The sequence below is a fragment of the Drosophila nasuta genome, chromosome 2L (genome assembly GCF_023558535.2).
Source record: "Drosophila nasuta strain 15112-1781.00 chromosome 2L, ASM2355853v1, whole genome shotgun sequence".
NCBI classification, from domain to species: domain Eukaryota; kingdom Metazoa; phylum Arthropoda; class Insecta; order Diptera; family Drosophilidae; genus Drosophila; species Drosophila nasuta.
In genome coordinates, this window is record NC_083455.1 from 23486008 (window position 1) to 23503218 (window position 17211).

The window sequence follows — 17211 nt, forward strand, 5'->3', positions numbered from 1 at the left end:
CTATATACATACATATAAATATATGCATAAATATATCAATTTAACAGTAACAAATAAATCTAATCTATTGTACTAAACAAAAAAAATGAAATGAAAAACCACAAAAAAATATGAAACTTAAAAGTGTTGCACTTTCAACAAATACGAAAACGTGACGTAAAACAAAAAGTAAAAAAAAAACGAAAACAAAAAGTCAAAGAAAATGAATAGAAAATGGAAATGGCAAAATACAAGTGTGACTGTTAGTCTGCTATTATAGTAACAAGTCCATACAACGGCAAACAAATATCTATGTATGTCCATGCACCAAGAGAGCAATGTGTATGGTGATGATATTGAAGTAGTTTGTTTCGTTACATATTTATTTTCTCATTTCGTGTATTTGTGGTGGTCTGTTTCTTATTTTTTTGTTTGGCAACGCAATTGGAATTTCTTTACAATATTGTTTTTGATCCTTAGGCAGAATGCAAATTTTTATTTGATGATTTGTTTTTGTCTTTTCTAATTTTCATTGATATTTTGGGAACTCATTCGTGTGTGGGGTTTTCAAGTTTCGCCGATATACATAAAAAAAATGACAATGAAATAGCTATAAAACGATCTAATTTAACATTTAAGCTAAAATAGTTACGAATGATGCGCCAAAAAATTGCAAACTGCGAGCAAAACGATAAAACTGAGAATACCGAAAATACTAAAACCAAAAAAAAAACATAAAAGATCGATTATCAATTACATTGATATCTGCAGTCAGTTCAAGAATTATCGATTAACGATTTCGTTTACAATTTCGACTGGTATCATAGTTAAGCTAAGTAACTGCTGACACAGGCACATGAATTTTCTAATTTCGAATTTTTTGTTGGTCTCCCCACAGTTTTGTTGTTCAGGTATTCAAATAATGTACTTGTGTATTAGCCTTTAAAGACTAAACTAGAATGATTTGAAATAAGGAAATTTACAGATATCTAAGCTAAATTCCTAAGACAAAACGATTCCACCTAAGACACCTTTTGTAATGACTAAATTTATAGGGCAAGGCAAACCAAAAAAAAAAAAAAAAACACAATAAGATAATTACAAACATACATAATGAGAGAAATAGTAACAGTTAGTGGTAGACTATTATATTACACATGGTGAATAAGCGAGAGTGGTGAGATTCGATCAACAACTCTGTGCGTGCATGTTTTGTACTTGTTTTTGTAACTACTTGATGAACTTGATCGTAAAATAATGAAATCAATCTGATATGGAGCAAATAAAAATAAAACAAACATGGGAGTAAATAAAACAAAATACATAGCATTGATGTTAGAGATCTGACAAATGAAATCTAAGTGCATAAGACGATTAATAATTGTTATTTGGTGAATTTGGTGAATTTTGTTTTTGATTTTCAACTTGGCTTTTGTTCGTTCGTTCGTTAAGCATAAATTCTAATACGAGGTATGTATGTGTATCTACTTTACAGTGGCTCACAGCTAGTATCGATAATATGGTAATCTTAAACGTAAACAAAAACGTAAAACCAAGCAAACCAAGATAGAGTAAACAAAACTTATTTGTATGTAGTTTAAATAATACATAATAGACAAAAACGCAAAAAAAGAGAAAAAACTATGCAAAATAACCAAAATAAAACCAAAATTGAGACTGTAAACATGCAACAAATTGACGCAGAGAATAAGATGAAAAATAAAGCTTATAAACTAACTCTTAACTCGTAAAAAAACCAAAAAAAAAAAAAATCTCAGATGAATAGGCTACCTACATAAGTTCGTGTAAGGATTTCGTTGATGGAACAGCAATTTCTCGAATACTTTTTAAATTATATTATTCGTTTATTGCAATTGTTCTTCGATACAGATATTGTATTTCTTGTTTTTCTCATCGATTTTCAAGTTCTTTTTTGCACTTTGCATGGTTAGAAATACAAACACATACACCCACACACCGAATACACACACACACACAAGCATTTTCGTTAACTATGTATGTATAGATGAATGTAAGGCGCGACTAAGGTTATTTAAGAACTAAAATACATAGTTGTTTTATTTATTATGGACATCTAAGCATTAAATTAACTTAAAATACAACAACATAAGCAGGCTAAGAAGTGCTAAGAATTCTCATACTTGCTTTAAGTGTGAATAGTTTTAGCGTTAACTGTAGCTAAAAGCAGCCAAACAAAATTCACCACACTCACACACATAGGCATACATGTACATTTAGAAACATTCAACTTATAAACCAATTGTAACGGTTTTTAGACGTATAAGTGTTGCGAATTGTGTAAAAATGTTTTAGACTCATACATACATACATATGTATTTAATTTATTTAACACTCTTACACACCCACACACACACTGGCAGTATATACAAATTACATGAGATGTTTTTTGGGTCATTTTTTTCTAGACTTTTTCTACTTGTACTTTTTAGAGATAACATTAGAACCGAAACAGGTAAAAAAAGCGTTAAATGCATTAATTATGTGTAATGAAGATGAACAGAAAAGTTACATACATACATAGAAACAACAAAATAAGAAAGTAATTGAAATACATACATACTTACATACATATAGAGGCAAGAGAAACGGTTAGAAAGAGAGGAGAGAACGAAAAGTTGCAAGGTTTTAGTTTACGGTAAACTTAATGAAATTTTTTATAATGTATTTATACATACCTAAATTTAAATTTTTAATTAATTTTTTAATGTAATACGAACACAGTGCCTAAGTAATATCAAAAACAAAACAAAAAAGAACAAGAAAAAAACAAAATACAAAACGAGTAATAAGCAACAACAATGCAAGTAAGTGAACACAAAAATAACTGTCAAGGACATTGTTACTAAAAACATACACATAAAAATAATGATTGATTGATTTAAACATAAAAGGAACGAAACAAAGCAAAACATTCACAATGCGACAACAAAATTTAGCAACAAATTCAAGCAACTAACTAAGCACATACGATACGATACATTAACGATAACGATAACAGCCCGATTTGCATAATTGTATAAATGTAACTGACATAATTACACTCCTCCCCCCAAGAAACAAGAGATGCTAACTAAGCTAAATATAAAACAAAAACTAAATAAAAATACCATACTAATAAATATAACAACGTACCCCCTACATACGTCTCTCGATCATACAAATTATTATATAAATATATACATACATATGTGTAGAAATTTGACGATCTTTAATTGAGTGCATAAGTTAATTGATTTGTTGTCCAAATTCTATATATATAGACGATATATATAGAGAACTCTAGGCATTTCACATATGTAGTCTAAATGACATCAATTGCAAGTTGAATATTTGATTTATTATTATTATTATATGAACAACAATTGGTTCACATATTGCATTGGCACCACAATAACAACAACAACTACAAAAAAGAGAAGCAAAGCAAAGCCAATTGAAAGATGCAGAAGAGAAATCAAGTATATCGATAATTTAATTTCTATAAATTCAAGTTCAAATTTCAATTGTTTATTCGTTTACAAAATAAAAAACAATTACTAAAAATACACGAAATGAATAACAAAAAAATTTCTAATTATGTTTAAAAATTAATGTAGTTTGTAAAAAAAAAAGTTTTAAGCAAAAAGAAAACCAAAAAAAAACAAATACTTTGAATATATATACATAAATTGCAAGTAAATAGAATAAATGTCACTCACTCTTTTTATTTAACCTGCATTGATAATTCATTCATTGGCACCCGATATTTGGAAATTGTTTTCCTTGCGGTTCTTCTTCGCTTGGGAATTCTCTTTAACTCTTTTTTCGAACCTGTTCTTAACAAAACTTAATATTCTAAAGGAACGATATCCGAATTTGTGTTTAACAAACTTATTCTACTCTTGGATATAACTTTCAAAATTTAGTTGTGTTTGAATATGTTTCAAATTATTTTCCTTCCACTCTTGAGTGCTACGATGTATTTTGCGGCCAATGTCGTGAAACCTGTTCACTTCGGTGGATGGATTCTGCTGGGCATCCATTTAACAGCGTGTTCTCTAGCTACGGGCTTAGTGTACTACTATATGACTGTATAGTACAATTATTCAGTAAATTGTAAGTTGTCTGCTCAAATCTCGAGTCTTTGACTTAATTCCTTATACTCCCATTTTAGCGCTAGTGGTTCAATGGAAGGAAAAGCGCTGGAGTGAATGTATTTGAAAAAGATGTATATGTTTATTTTGAAAATCGTAAATAAATTAATGAACATTTGAAAGTTAAAAAATAAACATAATATGTGATGTTGTGATGTGAGTGGTGCTCAAGTCCCCAATTGCAGTTATCAAGATGAAACGAACTTGGTTTGGACTTGGTGGTTGGCTATGCGAGTTACTAGTATAACTACATATCTATGATGAACCTTATAACATGATGATGACTATTTGGCTAGGCGCCGTCTTGTGGTTGGTGTGGTGGGTGTGCCAGCTGGCGGTTTTGGTATCTGCAAATAGAACCGATGAAGTGTTATATATACCAGCGTTAATTTAGAATTCTCGGGCTTACCGAACGTATGGGCTTCGGTGTGAGTGAGTTGGCTGGCGGTGGTTCACGTGGTTGTGGTCCATCAGGATGTCCTACGACAGTCACAGCGACCGGTCTTTGCTCCGAGCCGACACGTTCGATGCTCTCGCTGCGTGAATTGGAGCCGGATCTCTTGAACATGCCGGACAAACGATTACGCAAATCCTTCTTGCTCGACCTCATATCGCTAGCTACGCTAAGATCTGAATCAGATCCTTGAATCTACGGATAGAAGGAAGGAGCTTAATTAATTGACTGATTTGTTTATGGACTGCTGTTGGCTTACCGATATTTCACTCTCGGAATTGCGACTGCTTTTCGTCAGACTGCGTAGTTTACCCATGAGGCTCTTCTTCTTTTTGCGCGGTCCACGTGGCAAATCACTTTGTGTGGAACCGCCTGACAATCGAGAATCGAGCCGTGCGTCTAGACTGGAGTCCCTCACCAGGCCACCAAGTTCAGAGTCAATGGACTGCATAGATGAGACGCTGCCATCATCCTGCCGCCAAATATTCTGCAAAATCAACCAAATTAGGAATATCCCATTCTAGGTTCTTAGCTTTGGTGCTTACCTGATCCCGTTGAATGGAGTGATCGAGGGAGAGACTCTTGCGTATCAAACTGCCATTGGAAGAGTTGCGTGAGATGCGTCCACCACGCTGAGATCCCGCCGCACTTGCCACAGAGCTGGTGCTGCCATGGTGATCGTTCTCTTGCGATGCGGCGCGACGCAAATTACCGCGTCGCATGCGGCTACGTTCCTGCTCGTCCTCGGTAAGGCGCTGGAACTTACGCAACTCCTCTGAGGCTTCGGCCAAGCGGGCCAGCACACTGGTGATCTGGGAGCTGCTCAACGTGGGCGAGGGACTGCGACTACGTCGCACATTTGCCTGCTCGGGACGCAGCGTATGTTGATCGCCGTACGACGACGATGCATTGCGTGCTCCGGAGGCGCCGCCTACGATTTTCAGATCAGGTGCAATCTTTACCAGCTCGTCGACGGTCTGCAGAAGTGCGCCTACTTTACGCTCGCCGCCATCCTGCTCCATACGACGCTTGATCAACTCCTTTTCATAGCGTTCGCGCTGTCAGCAAAGGAAAGAGAATTTAATTCAATATGATAAAGGGATCTCGGATGTTGTTACTCACCTCGCGTCGCAGCTTCTCGTTGGAGGTGCGCAGCTTGGCATGCACATCTCGCAGTTCCAGCAGATCGCACTGCAGCTCCGCTATCTTCTTGCGTCCTTCCTCCATTTCCTCCTCCGTGGAGCGTTTGGTCTGGTCCAGTTTACGCTTGGACTCAAGTCGTTCCTTGTCGCGTTCGCGCTCCACTTCGAAGAGCGTTTGGCGCAGATCGCGTGCCAGCGTTGAAGTCTCCTGCAGCAGACGTTGCTGATCTTCGCGCTCCTTTTGCCAGGACAGCTCCAGTTTCGTCTTCATGCCGGGCAGCTTGGTGCTGCCGGACCCGATGACACGCTCCTCCTCGAACTCGTTTAGCTTGGATTGCATCTCGGAGATTTTAATTTCGTTAGCGCTGCGCTCGGACACAAGCTCCGTCTTCACCTTGCTGGACTCCAGTCGCGACTCGACCAACTGATCCTCCAGGTGACCAATCTGCAGTGATAAAAGCTGGGTAAGTCTCTAAAAACTTTAGTAGGTGAAGCTGCCTCATTTACCTGTTGCTCCAGATAAGCAATCTTGCTTTTGTCATCGTCATCGCTGCTGTGCATTGAGCTGCGACTCTGGCGTCCTGTATTATTAGCTTTTAGATCACCGATCTTCTTCTGCGCCACCTCAAGCATCTGCTTGAATGCATCCCGATCTTTTTTGAAGCGTTCACATTGACGCTGAAAAGCAGTTACAACTTTAGTAAGTTTCTTAGGGCGAATTCGTAAATTGAACTCACCTGCATGGAAGTCAGCTCGCCACTCAGATTCTTCACTTGCTGCTCATAGCGCAGTCGGGTCGAAGCCACCTCAGACTTGAGCTGCAGCTCGGATGCTTGTAATCTGCAAGAAAAAAGGTCCATCAATTTCTTTCTGCATTCCCTATGCTTTCTTTACTCACTGCGTCTTAAGTTCCTTGATCTCGGCCTCTCGCCTGGCGCCGTGTCCATTGAGCGAGGATTGCGCCTGTTCGATGCGATTAAAGTCGCTCAGTTTGCTGTTCAGATCATCGTTATCCTTGCGCAGCTGAAATACTAGATCAATATTCATCTCGTTCTCCCGACGCAAACGCTCATACTCGTGCTCCTTCTCGGCGAGCTTATTCTTGAGCATGGAACGTTCATGTTCGCTGCTATTGTTGTTGCCCGCCTTCAAGGCCTTGAGCTCAAGTTCGTGGATCTTTTTCTGCGACTCGTTCAGCTTGCGAGCCATGTCGGTGCGCTCAATGCGTATGGTGTCCATCTCGGACAATTTGTACATTGCCGAGTTTAGTTCTGACTGCAGGCTCTGCTTCTCTGTGGTTAACTGGGCCCGCATTAGAATTGTTTCCTCTGACAGTTTCTCCCAGTGATTATTTAGATCCTCGTAGCGTTTCTGCTCGCCACTCAACGTTGTCTGCGTCTCTTCTAGCTGCTTTTTGAGCTCCTGTACCTGTTTGCTGTCCGATTTGCTGGACTTGGCCTTCAGTTCCTTGATGTCCTTCTCCAGGGATGTCTTTGTTTTCTCTGCAGCCTTCTTGGCACTTAGCAGTTCGCTGTCTAGCTGTGTGATCTTCGATTCAAGCTTCTCTCTTTCCTTGGCCTGCTTCTCAGAGTCCTTCTCCAGGCTGGATACCTTCTCCTTCTCACGCTTGTGCTGCGATTCTAGGGAGGATTTGCTAGTCTCACTCTGCTTCAGTTGCGCTTCCTGCTTCTTTAGTTTTTCCTCATGATCCTTGAGCCTGGCCATAAGTTTCTTAACCTCATCGTCGCTACCCTTAAGCTTCTGTTCCAGTTCCTTGGTCTTGCTGCTGCTGCCATTAAGCTGCTTCAAACGCTGCACGTCTCCCTCGGCCAACGCTAGTTTCTGTTTACACTTTTGCAGTTCCTCCTCCAGCAATTCCTTGTTCGTCTGCAGGGTTTTTAGTTGATTGGCACCACAACTACCGACCAGCACACGCATCTCACTGATCTCATCCTCTAGCTCTTCTACCCATTTCTTCAGATGACTCTTTGGGGTCAGATCGTTAACTCGTTTTGGCGTTCGGGTTGGTAATTTGCCATCTGCCTCTAGCTGCATGCGCTTGACTCGCGCCGTCAGTTCGTCGCGTTCTCTTTGCGCCAGTGCCAGAGCATCCTTGAGCTTGGGCAGCTCCGCTTCGACATTCTTCTCCACCGAACTGGACTTACGGAGCGTCTGCATCTGTAGACGCTTGTTCTCCTTGGTCAGCTTTTCGTTCTCGGTCTCCAGCGATGTTAGTTTGCTTAACTGAGCACGCATCGTTTCCGCACTTTGCTCCTTTTCCTGCAGGTTTTTGCGGAGCACAGCCAACTCCTCATTCAAGCTCTTGAGCTTCTTTTCCGCCGCACTTGTGGAGGAACCACCAAGGCTGAGTAGCGATCCTTTGCTGCCATTGTCCTGTCGCAGCTTCGACTGCAATTCACGCACATATTTCTTTGACTCCGCATTCTCCTTCTCAAGATCCTCGACTTTTAGGCGCAATATCGAAGCCTCCTGTTCATTGAGCTCGAGCAGAATGCGCAGCTCGGCAGGATCGTCCTCATCGGAGATTCCCTCATCACGATCGGCGTGCACCTCGGGTGCCAAACGATGAGCATGGGGCGCAGGACTTAAGCGGCGAGCTACAGTTGAAAAAGAGTTATGTGTTATTTATATTTTTACAGCAGGTTTTAATTAATAGCATGCTAATGCTGGTTAGATACTTTTCTTGGTTAGTCGCAATTAAAAGTCGCGGGTTAGTCACAGTTTATGAGCAGCCGTAAAAAAATGGCAAAGATTATCGGCTGATTAAGCGCATGAGAATTTTATGTTAGTTTAACATATTAAATCGATTTAAATGGACAGAGGATTACAAAGTAATCCCCATTTAAATAATACTTTTTATTAGATTAGTAAATCTTCCAAAAAATGCTGTGTCAGTATGGAATATAGAAACTTTCTAAAGTGATTGAGTAAAAACAAAATTTTGGATCGTACTTCTTGAGCGCGTTGCCATTTTTTTCAACTGCATCATCAAAGACTCATTTTCATCCTCGAAACGAGTCACCTTTTTCCTCATAAGTTCAGCCTGAAATGTAAAATACACATTTGATTTTCATGTTCATTATTGATTATCGATTGATTATTTGGTAATTCCATTTTAAAGAGTTCGTATTCGAGGATAAAAAGTTTGCCCTGGCATGTGCTAAACCAATCTCTAAAGCCGACACCGATGATCGCTAGCTACTTGGGATTAGCTTTCAATGAACACAATAATAAATATTATATATGTATTTACACAGAGACGAGTGTTTTTTGAGTAATATTAAACAGAGTGAAACAACAACCAACGAATTGAACTAAGCTACACAATTAGAAACAGTTCACAGCCAGCAAGGATCACAACAGAAGAGAGATCTTGTAGAACAGCACCAAGTAATGATCCTGTCGGGCCTGAATTTCTATGGATTCCTTACGTCGTTACATCGCTTAGTTCTTTTAGAAGCAATCCTAGAACATCCTAGCAACAAACTCGGTCCCTCTATTCGCCTGCCCCAATAAATGTCTAATCCAGATTGCAATCATTCCTAATGCTGGATCACATCATAAAATTGATAGGTCCTCTTACGAACAGTTCTAAAAGCCACCAAAAAAGAAAAGCTCTCCGCTTGCTAAGTTTTATACCAATTTGCAAGCATTAGGAACCATCCCAAAAGACCCTACAACCATTCCTAAAGCAGGATCACATCACGTAAATATGTTAGGAACGGCCGTAGTTTTATCCAATCTCTTTTTGAACCTTGCTGGCGTGAAAATTGTTTGTGGTGCTTTAGATACCTGCACTAGCCCCAGCGAGCAAAACGTGAGAAATAGCACTGGGAAAGAGCAAGGAGTTGGCATGTTGAGCAGCTCTGGTTGAAGTCGTAGGTGTAAAAAGCGACATAAACGGTGAAGATTCGCGTTCAACGGAAACACGTCGAGTGTTGAGTTCTAAATGGGTTTGCGTCGCAATTTCACTGCAATCAACCACAAGGGTTTGTGTGCCTAATTCTATCGTTGCAGGCAAGATTGGTGTATTCGAAGCGGCATCAGCTTGGGCGATGACCACCGTCTGCGTGGCACGTGGAAACGCCATAGGAATGGCAAGCATGTCACCTGTTTGAGTACCGCGATTGAGCTGAGAGCGCTGTCGAGAAGCTTTAGACCTGAGCCGTTTAAGCTTCAAGTTTCAGTGATTAATCAGTATTTGAGACGGATTTGTTTAAAAGCGTAATTATCTTACCTCTTCTTCGGCGAATTTTAATTGGTCCTTGAGGTCAGTCTCACGTTCAATGGAGTCCTGTAGCTCGCGCTGTAAGTGCTGTGGATCTTCCTGGGATCCACCACGAGTTAGGGACTCTCGCGTTATTTTGGCATCCGCAGACGTTGACTTGCCGAGGACTCCCAACATAGGCGCCTTTTTCTTGCCGGGATTACGAAGCTCCTCAGCTTCCGTCTGCATATGAGAATAAATATTGTTATGCTGTTGCGATTAGTGTCACTATACTAGACTCACCTGTAACTTACGTGTGAGCTCGCTAGAGAATCGTAACTCCTCCTCGAGCTTTTTCACTTTAGCCGTCAGCTCGGCATTAAAGGTGCTTTGTCTTTCCTGCTCAAGTGTCTCGATCTTCCGTTCACTCTTCTTCAGCTTAAAGCTAAGGATGCGACAGTTTTTGGTCGCTTTCTCTAGATCCTTTTGCAAATTGGTTTTCGCTTTGACCTCTTCGTCGCGGAACGTATCTTGGACCTCATCCATTTCCGCTTGCAAATTGATTATCTCTTTTTTAGCCGATTGATTCTCCTCCATGAGCTCCTCACAAATCTGCTCAGCCGCCTGCAGCTTCCGCTTCAACTCCGACTGACTTTCCTTGTGCTCGAGCTCCTTCATGCGCTGGTTTAGCTTGCGTTTATCCTCCGACACACGATCAAGCTGCTCCTTCATGTCGTTCAACTTCTGTTGCAGTATCAATGCTTCCGAAGCTGCAGTGCGATTAGAAGCTGTGTCCATTGAGGCCAATCTTCGAAGTAGTATGTCGCTCTTTTCGCGCTCCGCTCGCTCGGCACGGGTCTTCATCGCCTCCAGTTCGGTGCGTAGCGTAGCCATTTGATCCTTGAGCGTTGCAGCTGCAGTGGCTCCTATGCTCGGAGATGTTGCAGCCGGTAGGGTTTGTCTTTTAAGCTCCTTGCTGCTATTGATGCTGCTACTGCTGCTGTTGTGGTTGCTGTTATTGACTTCGGTTTCCTTTCGTCGTGTGCTGCTCGAACTGGAACTGGAGGAAGAGGCTGTGACTTTGGTTTCACTGAGCGTTGGCAAAGGGTTTGAGACAGCGGGCTTGGGCGTGACGGAGGCAGCAGCGGTTGAGCTGGTAGTACTGACTGAAGAGGCTGCGGTTGTACTCGCAACCTTCTTGGGCGGTAACGAGGCACGTTTGAGTTCCGTCTGCTGGTTGAGTGAAGTGCCGGACTTGCTGCGCTCCGGTCGATCTGGCGGCGGCGGTGGTTCGGTATCCCTGAAAAATGAGAAGAATAAATTGAATTAAATAGAATTTCCTCGAGTCCCAAATGTCAACTTACTCATCGCGACGTGGCACAGAGCGTTCCCGGCTGTTTTCCCTGGAGTTAAGACTGCGCTGCTTCTTCAGAAGATTCATTTTACGCACACGCTCGGCAAGACTGTCGGTCGATAGGATGACTAGCTCATCTGGAATACTTGAAGTTTTACTAGGGGAGGAAGTGACACGGCCTTGCGTTAGCGTTTGCTCCACCTAATCAGACACAATATATTGAAACGGATTAGGGGCACAGATTTTAAAGAGATTTTGGATTATGAAGCTTACCTCGTTGATGTCCAAAGCTGTGGTGTGACGACGCGGCGGCACCGGCAGCTTTAAGGTGACAGCCACATTGTGATCGTCCACGGGACGTGAACCCAATGCCACAGAGCTTGGACGCTTTGCCACCAGCGATGATGACGAAGCGGAATTCTCGACAGTCTCATCGATATCGGGTGTGGAAGCCCAGGACTGCGGACGTTTCTTGAGCTCTACATTGAAGTGGACAACTGAGTTGAGTAAAAAGCAGCATCAAAAGTGCCAAGAGTGCAAATACAAGCAGTTGCAGTCACAGTGACAATCACGGTTCACACAGTCACAGTTACAGTTCACACAGTTTATGTTGGTTTTGGTTGGGGTCCACAATGACCACAATTGAAGTTAGCCAATCAAAAAAGAGAGCGCAGCGCATAATACGATGGTAGTAGTTAACATTTAACGTTATGCAGATTAGTGTTGAGTGTGAGATAGAGAGACAGTGTACGAAAGAGACAGATAGATAGAGAGTTATGTAGATGATACGAGCACACGTTACAGTAAATTTGTGCAAGAGTTCAAGATTTCAGTTCAGTTCGTGAACGTTACAGTGATCAAAATAACAACTAGGACCCGTCTTAACAGCTCGCTGTTAAAGTCAGACTTAACATGCTGCATAGCTACTTTGCCAACTGCTTCATGAATTAAAGCAAGCAGTGCATAGTCGAAAAGCAGTGCTATCTACTTCTTATAATGGTGCAACGGCAATTTAAATTTTCATTTATGAAATACTTGAACAGCTGTTTGAGAAAATGGGTCATAGTTTTACAAAGTTAATTGAATAATAATAATAAATCAAATTAATTATTAATATAAATACGATAAATATATTGTTCTTATTAGAAAAAACAATTATTATCCTGTGATATGGGTTCAGCTACAATATCTAAAGTCTGAATATGAATAAGCCATCTATAGATCTACTATGAGTTTTAATCTCATTCAAATTGAAAGCTTAAACTATGCAGTACAATAAAAAATTGCTTAGAACTTAACAATAACTTAAAAATATATTCAAAGTCGATTTAGTATGAAACAAAGTAATTTTTAAACAGTGTTACAAAGTCATAGAACAGAAATTAGACAGAGAACATTAAGTTTTAGAAAGAACGTGAAACTAATGCTACTTCTTAATATAGTGTCAATTAAACATTAGTTTATAAGTCAGAAATACTAAACTATTTATTCTAGTAAAGTAACTTGTATCAATGTTTGTAAAGTTAGAATCATACCTATATCATTACTGTTGTTGCCGTTGGCGCTCGTCAGGTTTTGTGTCGATGTCCAAGTACGAGAAGATGGCCTAATAACAAAAGTTTAGAATAATTTCGTAGGCATTATCAAGGCTTTAGAAGTTTCTGCTTACCTTGAGCTTTGGGCATCGGAGAGATTCGGCGAGGAGGCGGCCACCTCGTCGCCCCCTCGACGAGCACCATGTTCTTTGTAATCACGAAAACATCGCTTACATCTGGTGGGATAACGTGTCTGGGGATGAAAGCCGAGCGGGCAGAGCTGATCGCCTTTCAGCGATGGGTACAGATGATGCATCTGTATCTATATAAATTGTCAGCTTTTCTTTTTCTGTAAGAACACAACAACAAAACACCTCAGTGTATTGAATACACATTTTACACAATTTAGCTATTTTTGTTAATGGGATTGATCGATAGATCCGATGTTACTTCCACTAGGCAATGCACATTCAACTTGCAGGGTATTCAACTATATTTAAACAACGAAGTGGAATTTTTGGCATTGATCCAAGTAAGCAGAAGAATGTTGTACATAAAATGTAGAACATTTTGTGGTAAAGAGATGTTTCGGTCTCAATTTTATTTGCTATTCCGTAATGCTGTAAACCAATCAAGCATTCAACAATCTTTGTCTTGTTCTTATGATAGATGCGTGTGGAAGCAGTTCTTAAGTAACTCAATTTCATTGGGTGAATATAAATACATTTTAATTTTTATCACAGATCTCATTGCTTTTAAGTCTGTCTACCATTAATTTGCACTTTGCTAGACGCTTTGATTACTTTCAATAATTTATAAGCAATTTCCAAAGTAAACACACATTCGAAAATATTCAAAGTTAATTTTTAAATCAAATTGTAAGATGAAAATCTAAAGAGTCTAAAATTACCTGTCTATAATTTGCCATTAAATTAAAATTTACGAGCTAACACTTTAAAAGAAAAAACACTGAAAGGCGTCCTGATTCAAGAGGAAAGAGTCAGTAGGAGTATGTGAGTGTTCAGGCAAACATAAGTTTATTTGTAAATATAAACAATAACAATTGTTTACACTTCTTTTGTATACAATTCGAGAGAGAGAGATTGAAGGCAGCGTTTGTTCTCTTCACAGGTGGGCAGCACGCGCAGTCGAAAAGCTTTACTTTGCGCATGTTTTCCCGTTAGGCGATTGAGTGCAAATTGTAATGTACTCAAAAGAGCGAAGTTCTCTTTCACGGTTCGCGAAGAGAGCAAGCCCTGGGGATCGGTGTCGAGTTGGTCTCGTTCTCTTTGTAGGAAAGGGGCACAACATTGCAAATGGCCCAAGCACGTTAAAAATAATTATCAACGTTTTTAGACTGTCGCATTTTGATTTTTTTTTATTTTTGAAGTGAATTTAGTTTGTCGCAAATATAGAAAATTCTTCGACTTACACAAAATGATGATGCTGCATTTAGATGAATTTGAAGCTGGGCAATTAGGAATGGGGCCACGGCACAGCTGCTGCATCTACTGCTGCACTGCTGCTGCAAATTAAGCGATAAATTTACCGCATTTATCGCAATCGCAGTGCGATTAATTGCGTAACCGCAAATATCTCTTCTATTGGTTCCCTTTGAATCACACACGCACACACACTCACACACACAGATATCCAATCAATGATAGATTCATATGAATTTCACCTTTAATTCCATTCACTTTGAATTTTAATAGTTTGCACCTATTTAAATTTTGTTTTTCATTTTGTGAAATTTTCTATTCACGTTTTGTCGATTTTTGGAATTTATTCACTTTATTCAATTTTACGGCTGAAAAATTAGCTGTGTTTTAAAAATAGAACACAATTTTCTTGAATGGCAGCGCACTTTTCATATATATTCCACATGAAATGCAATTTTTCGACTTATCTTCAGTTTTTTTTTGTCCCGCACAGATTACAAAATATATATTTGTGTTTACTTTTCCAAATTACAAAACAGACAAAAAATCGATTGAATTATTCTTCCAATTGGATTTTTCACTTGACGCACATACGCACACATATACATGCAAATACATATATAATTTGGGATTTCTTTTGATATAACAACGATCGTCGCTCGAGCACTCGAAATATACTTATACAAATCGCTACATCTCTTTCGCACCAATTGCACAGACAAGCAAATTTCTTTTTATCTTTGCGTTTCGTGAACGTTGTGAACGTTTTGAAAATCGACGAGAAACTAAATTTAAATATTTTGAAAAAGCTCAAACTAGCCAGCCACAGATTGAGGACTGCAAGTGGCTGATTTGCGCTCTTTCTCCCTTTGCGCTCTTGCTCTCTCTTTTTTTTTTTAGCGTCCGGAAAAAATGCGAAAATCATTCATACCCTGGAATGCAAAAAAAAAGCCTTTACGCTTGGCTCATCTCCGCACTCGTAGAAATAGATACACTATGGTTCAAAGCCAAGCTCACATGGGATCCACAACATCCACATTTTGGTAATTAAAATGCCAGCTCAGTTTATTATATGGAATTTATTAAGAAATCATAATGTCGACAGGATACAACATGGATTACAAAATGTGTGCGTGTGTATGTGTGTGAATGTGTATTAGATTTAGATGAATGAATGTTTAGACATTATTCAGTATGTATAAATTACTTATGAGATTATTAGTTGCTCTATGAACTAATGCAGAGTAACCATAAGTATGTATTGTATTGTATGTGTGCGCTAAGTGGGAGTGCTGTGTATGTATGTATGTATTAATGGGGTGTATGCTGTTTTTGTTTGTTTGATGTTAATAAGACGAAAGCTTCGAAAGCGATTACAAATTAACGATGATTGAGTTACGATGACGATAACCGCTATGGTAGTGCAACTCTGATAATTGTTTATCATGTCGCGCTTTCAGCCGGCATCGTGACATCCTGGTCTTCCTCGTGTTGTTGTTCGTTTGGCGTCGTCACTGCAACGGCAGCTTTCCTGCTCTCACTCTCTGGCGTGCTTTGGGCAGCAGGTCCATTATTATTCTCATTGGCGTGTGCATTATTTTCCACAGTTTCCACAACAACATCTCTGGCAACTGTGACTGTGGCAGTGTTAACTGAACTACTATTATTGCTGTCAACTGGCGGATCTGGGCTGCTGTACATCTGTATGACTGAATTGTTATTCATGTTCTCCACCGAGGCACCCGATATGGACAGCTCATCGGCCGACAAATCGTCCGCCATCCCAGCCTGGCTGTCCGTTTGCACCGCCTTCTCCTCCGACAGATGATCACCTTCGCGAATTGGCCGCTGCGCTGAACCATAATGTTTTGAGATGTCGAGCAGTTCACGCAATGTTTCATTCTCCATGCGCAGCTGTGAGATTGTCTGCAGTTCCCGCTGCACATTCTCATCGTCTGCCGTCGCCGCTCGATGCATGACGGCAGCCATTTCGTTGATTTTGTCACGCTGATCACGTATCACTTGCCACAGGCGTTCGTTGTACAGCTCTTTGAAATTGAATTTGCTGTCCAGCACCTTGGTGACTGTGTGCTCGCGATACTTTTGCATCATCAGCTCCATGGCGCGCTCGTAATCCTCAATGCAGATCTTAAGTTCGCGATTCTCTTTCAGTATCTCGGAGCTGTTCACATTCTGTTGCTGTATGCGATTCACCATGTCCACATTCGTTTTGTTGTTCGAGATGCGATTGAGACTCTCGATGTCGTCCTGGTATTGTCGCAAACTCTCCACCAGACGATTGTTGGTCTCCGCCTCCTCGAGCAGCGCTGTTCCCAGGGCATCCAAGTCTTTGACGCGACTAGCCATGCGCTGCGCATCCATGATCATCTGTCCCACTGATAGGTTCGACATGTTTGCCAATTTTTGTTTTCCCAGCTCCGTTTTTTTTTTTGTTTGCAATCTGCAACAAAGAATTTAGTTTTAGTTTCAATTGGCGTTGCTTTGTTGTCGCTGTGAGTTCACAATCAAGTTTTGTGTAATTACGTTGTAGTTGGGCTTAATGTTGTTGTTTCTTCTTGCTCTTTTCGACGCTCATTTAAATTTTACGAAACAATAAAACCACCAAAAATGAATTACTATTAGAAATTTTGGTACGACCCAATTATTAGGTGGTTTGACAGCTGACTAGATGGGACTATCGATGCATCGATGTGTTTATAAATTTTCAAAACATCGATTTGCGACATATATCGATGGTTTTTGGAAAAATAATAATAATTATTCTTTAAAGATAATTAATTCAGCATTTAAATTTTTGGGAGCTTTAAAATTTACACCTTTTTCACTTAATGCCTGTGTCGCAGTGTGGCAAGAAGTATAATTTCAAAAATATACTACAACA

At 40.0% G+C, this 17211-nt stretch overlaps 2 protein-coding genes across 5 annotated transcripts; both read right to left on the minus strand.

Moving 5' to 3' along the window:
• Positions 1 to 3834: 3834 nt before the first annotated feature.
• LOC132798200 (myosin-1) lies at positions 3835 to 14389 on the minus strand. Of its 4 annotated transcripts, none has more exons than XM_060809996.1 (16): positions 14300 to 14389; positions 13002 to 13216; positions 12868 to 12938; positions 11606 to 11811; positions 11343 to 11533; positions 10282 to 11278; positions 10009 to 10221; positions 8724 to 8814; positions 6649 to 8368; positions 6488 to 6590; positions 6258 to 6428; positions 5731 to 6195; positions 5154 to 5666; positions 4868 to 5095; positions 4564 to 4803; positions 3835 to 4501 (listed from the first exon to the last, which is right to left on the minus strand). In XM_060809996.1, the coding sequence occupies exons 2-16, from the start codon at positions 13181 to 13183 to the stop codon at positions 4439 to 4441; spliced, it is 5454 nt and encodes a 1817-aa protein (XP_060665979.1). In that variant the 5' UTR covers positions 13184 to 13216; positions 14300 to 14389; the 3' UTR covers positions 3835 to 4438. The 4 variants fall into 4 exon arrangements, with proteins under 4 accessions (XP_060665979.1, XP_060665963.1, XP_060665971.1 ...); XM_060809980.1 differs by lacking the exon at positions 8724 to 8814 and adding an exon at positions 9564 to 9945; XM_060809988.1 differs by having other exon boundaries at positions 11606 to 11829.
• On the minus strand, positions 14300 to 17013 carry LOC132798383 (FGFR1 oncogene partner 2 homolog). Its single transcript, XM_060810226.1, has 2 exons — positions 16854 to 17013; positions 14300 to 16770 (listed from the first exon to the last, which is right to left on the minus strand). Exon 2 carries the CDS (start codon positions 16719 to 16721, stop codon positions 15753 to 15755), a length of 969 nt encoding a protein of 322 aa, XP_060666209.1. The 5' UTR covers positions 16722 to 16770; positions 16854 to 17013; the 3' UTR covers positions 14300 to 15752.
• Positions 17014 to 17211: the final 198 nt, after the last annotated feature.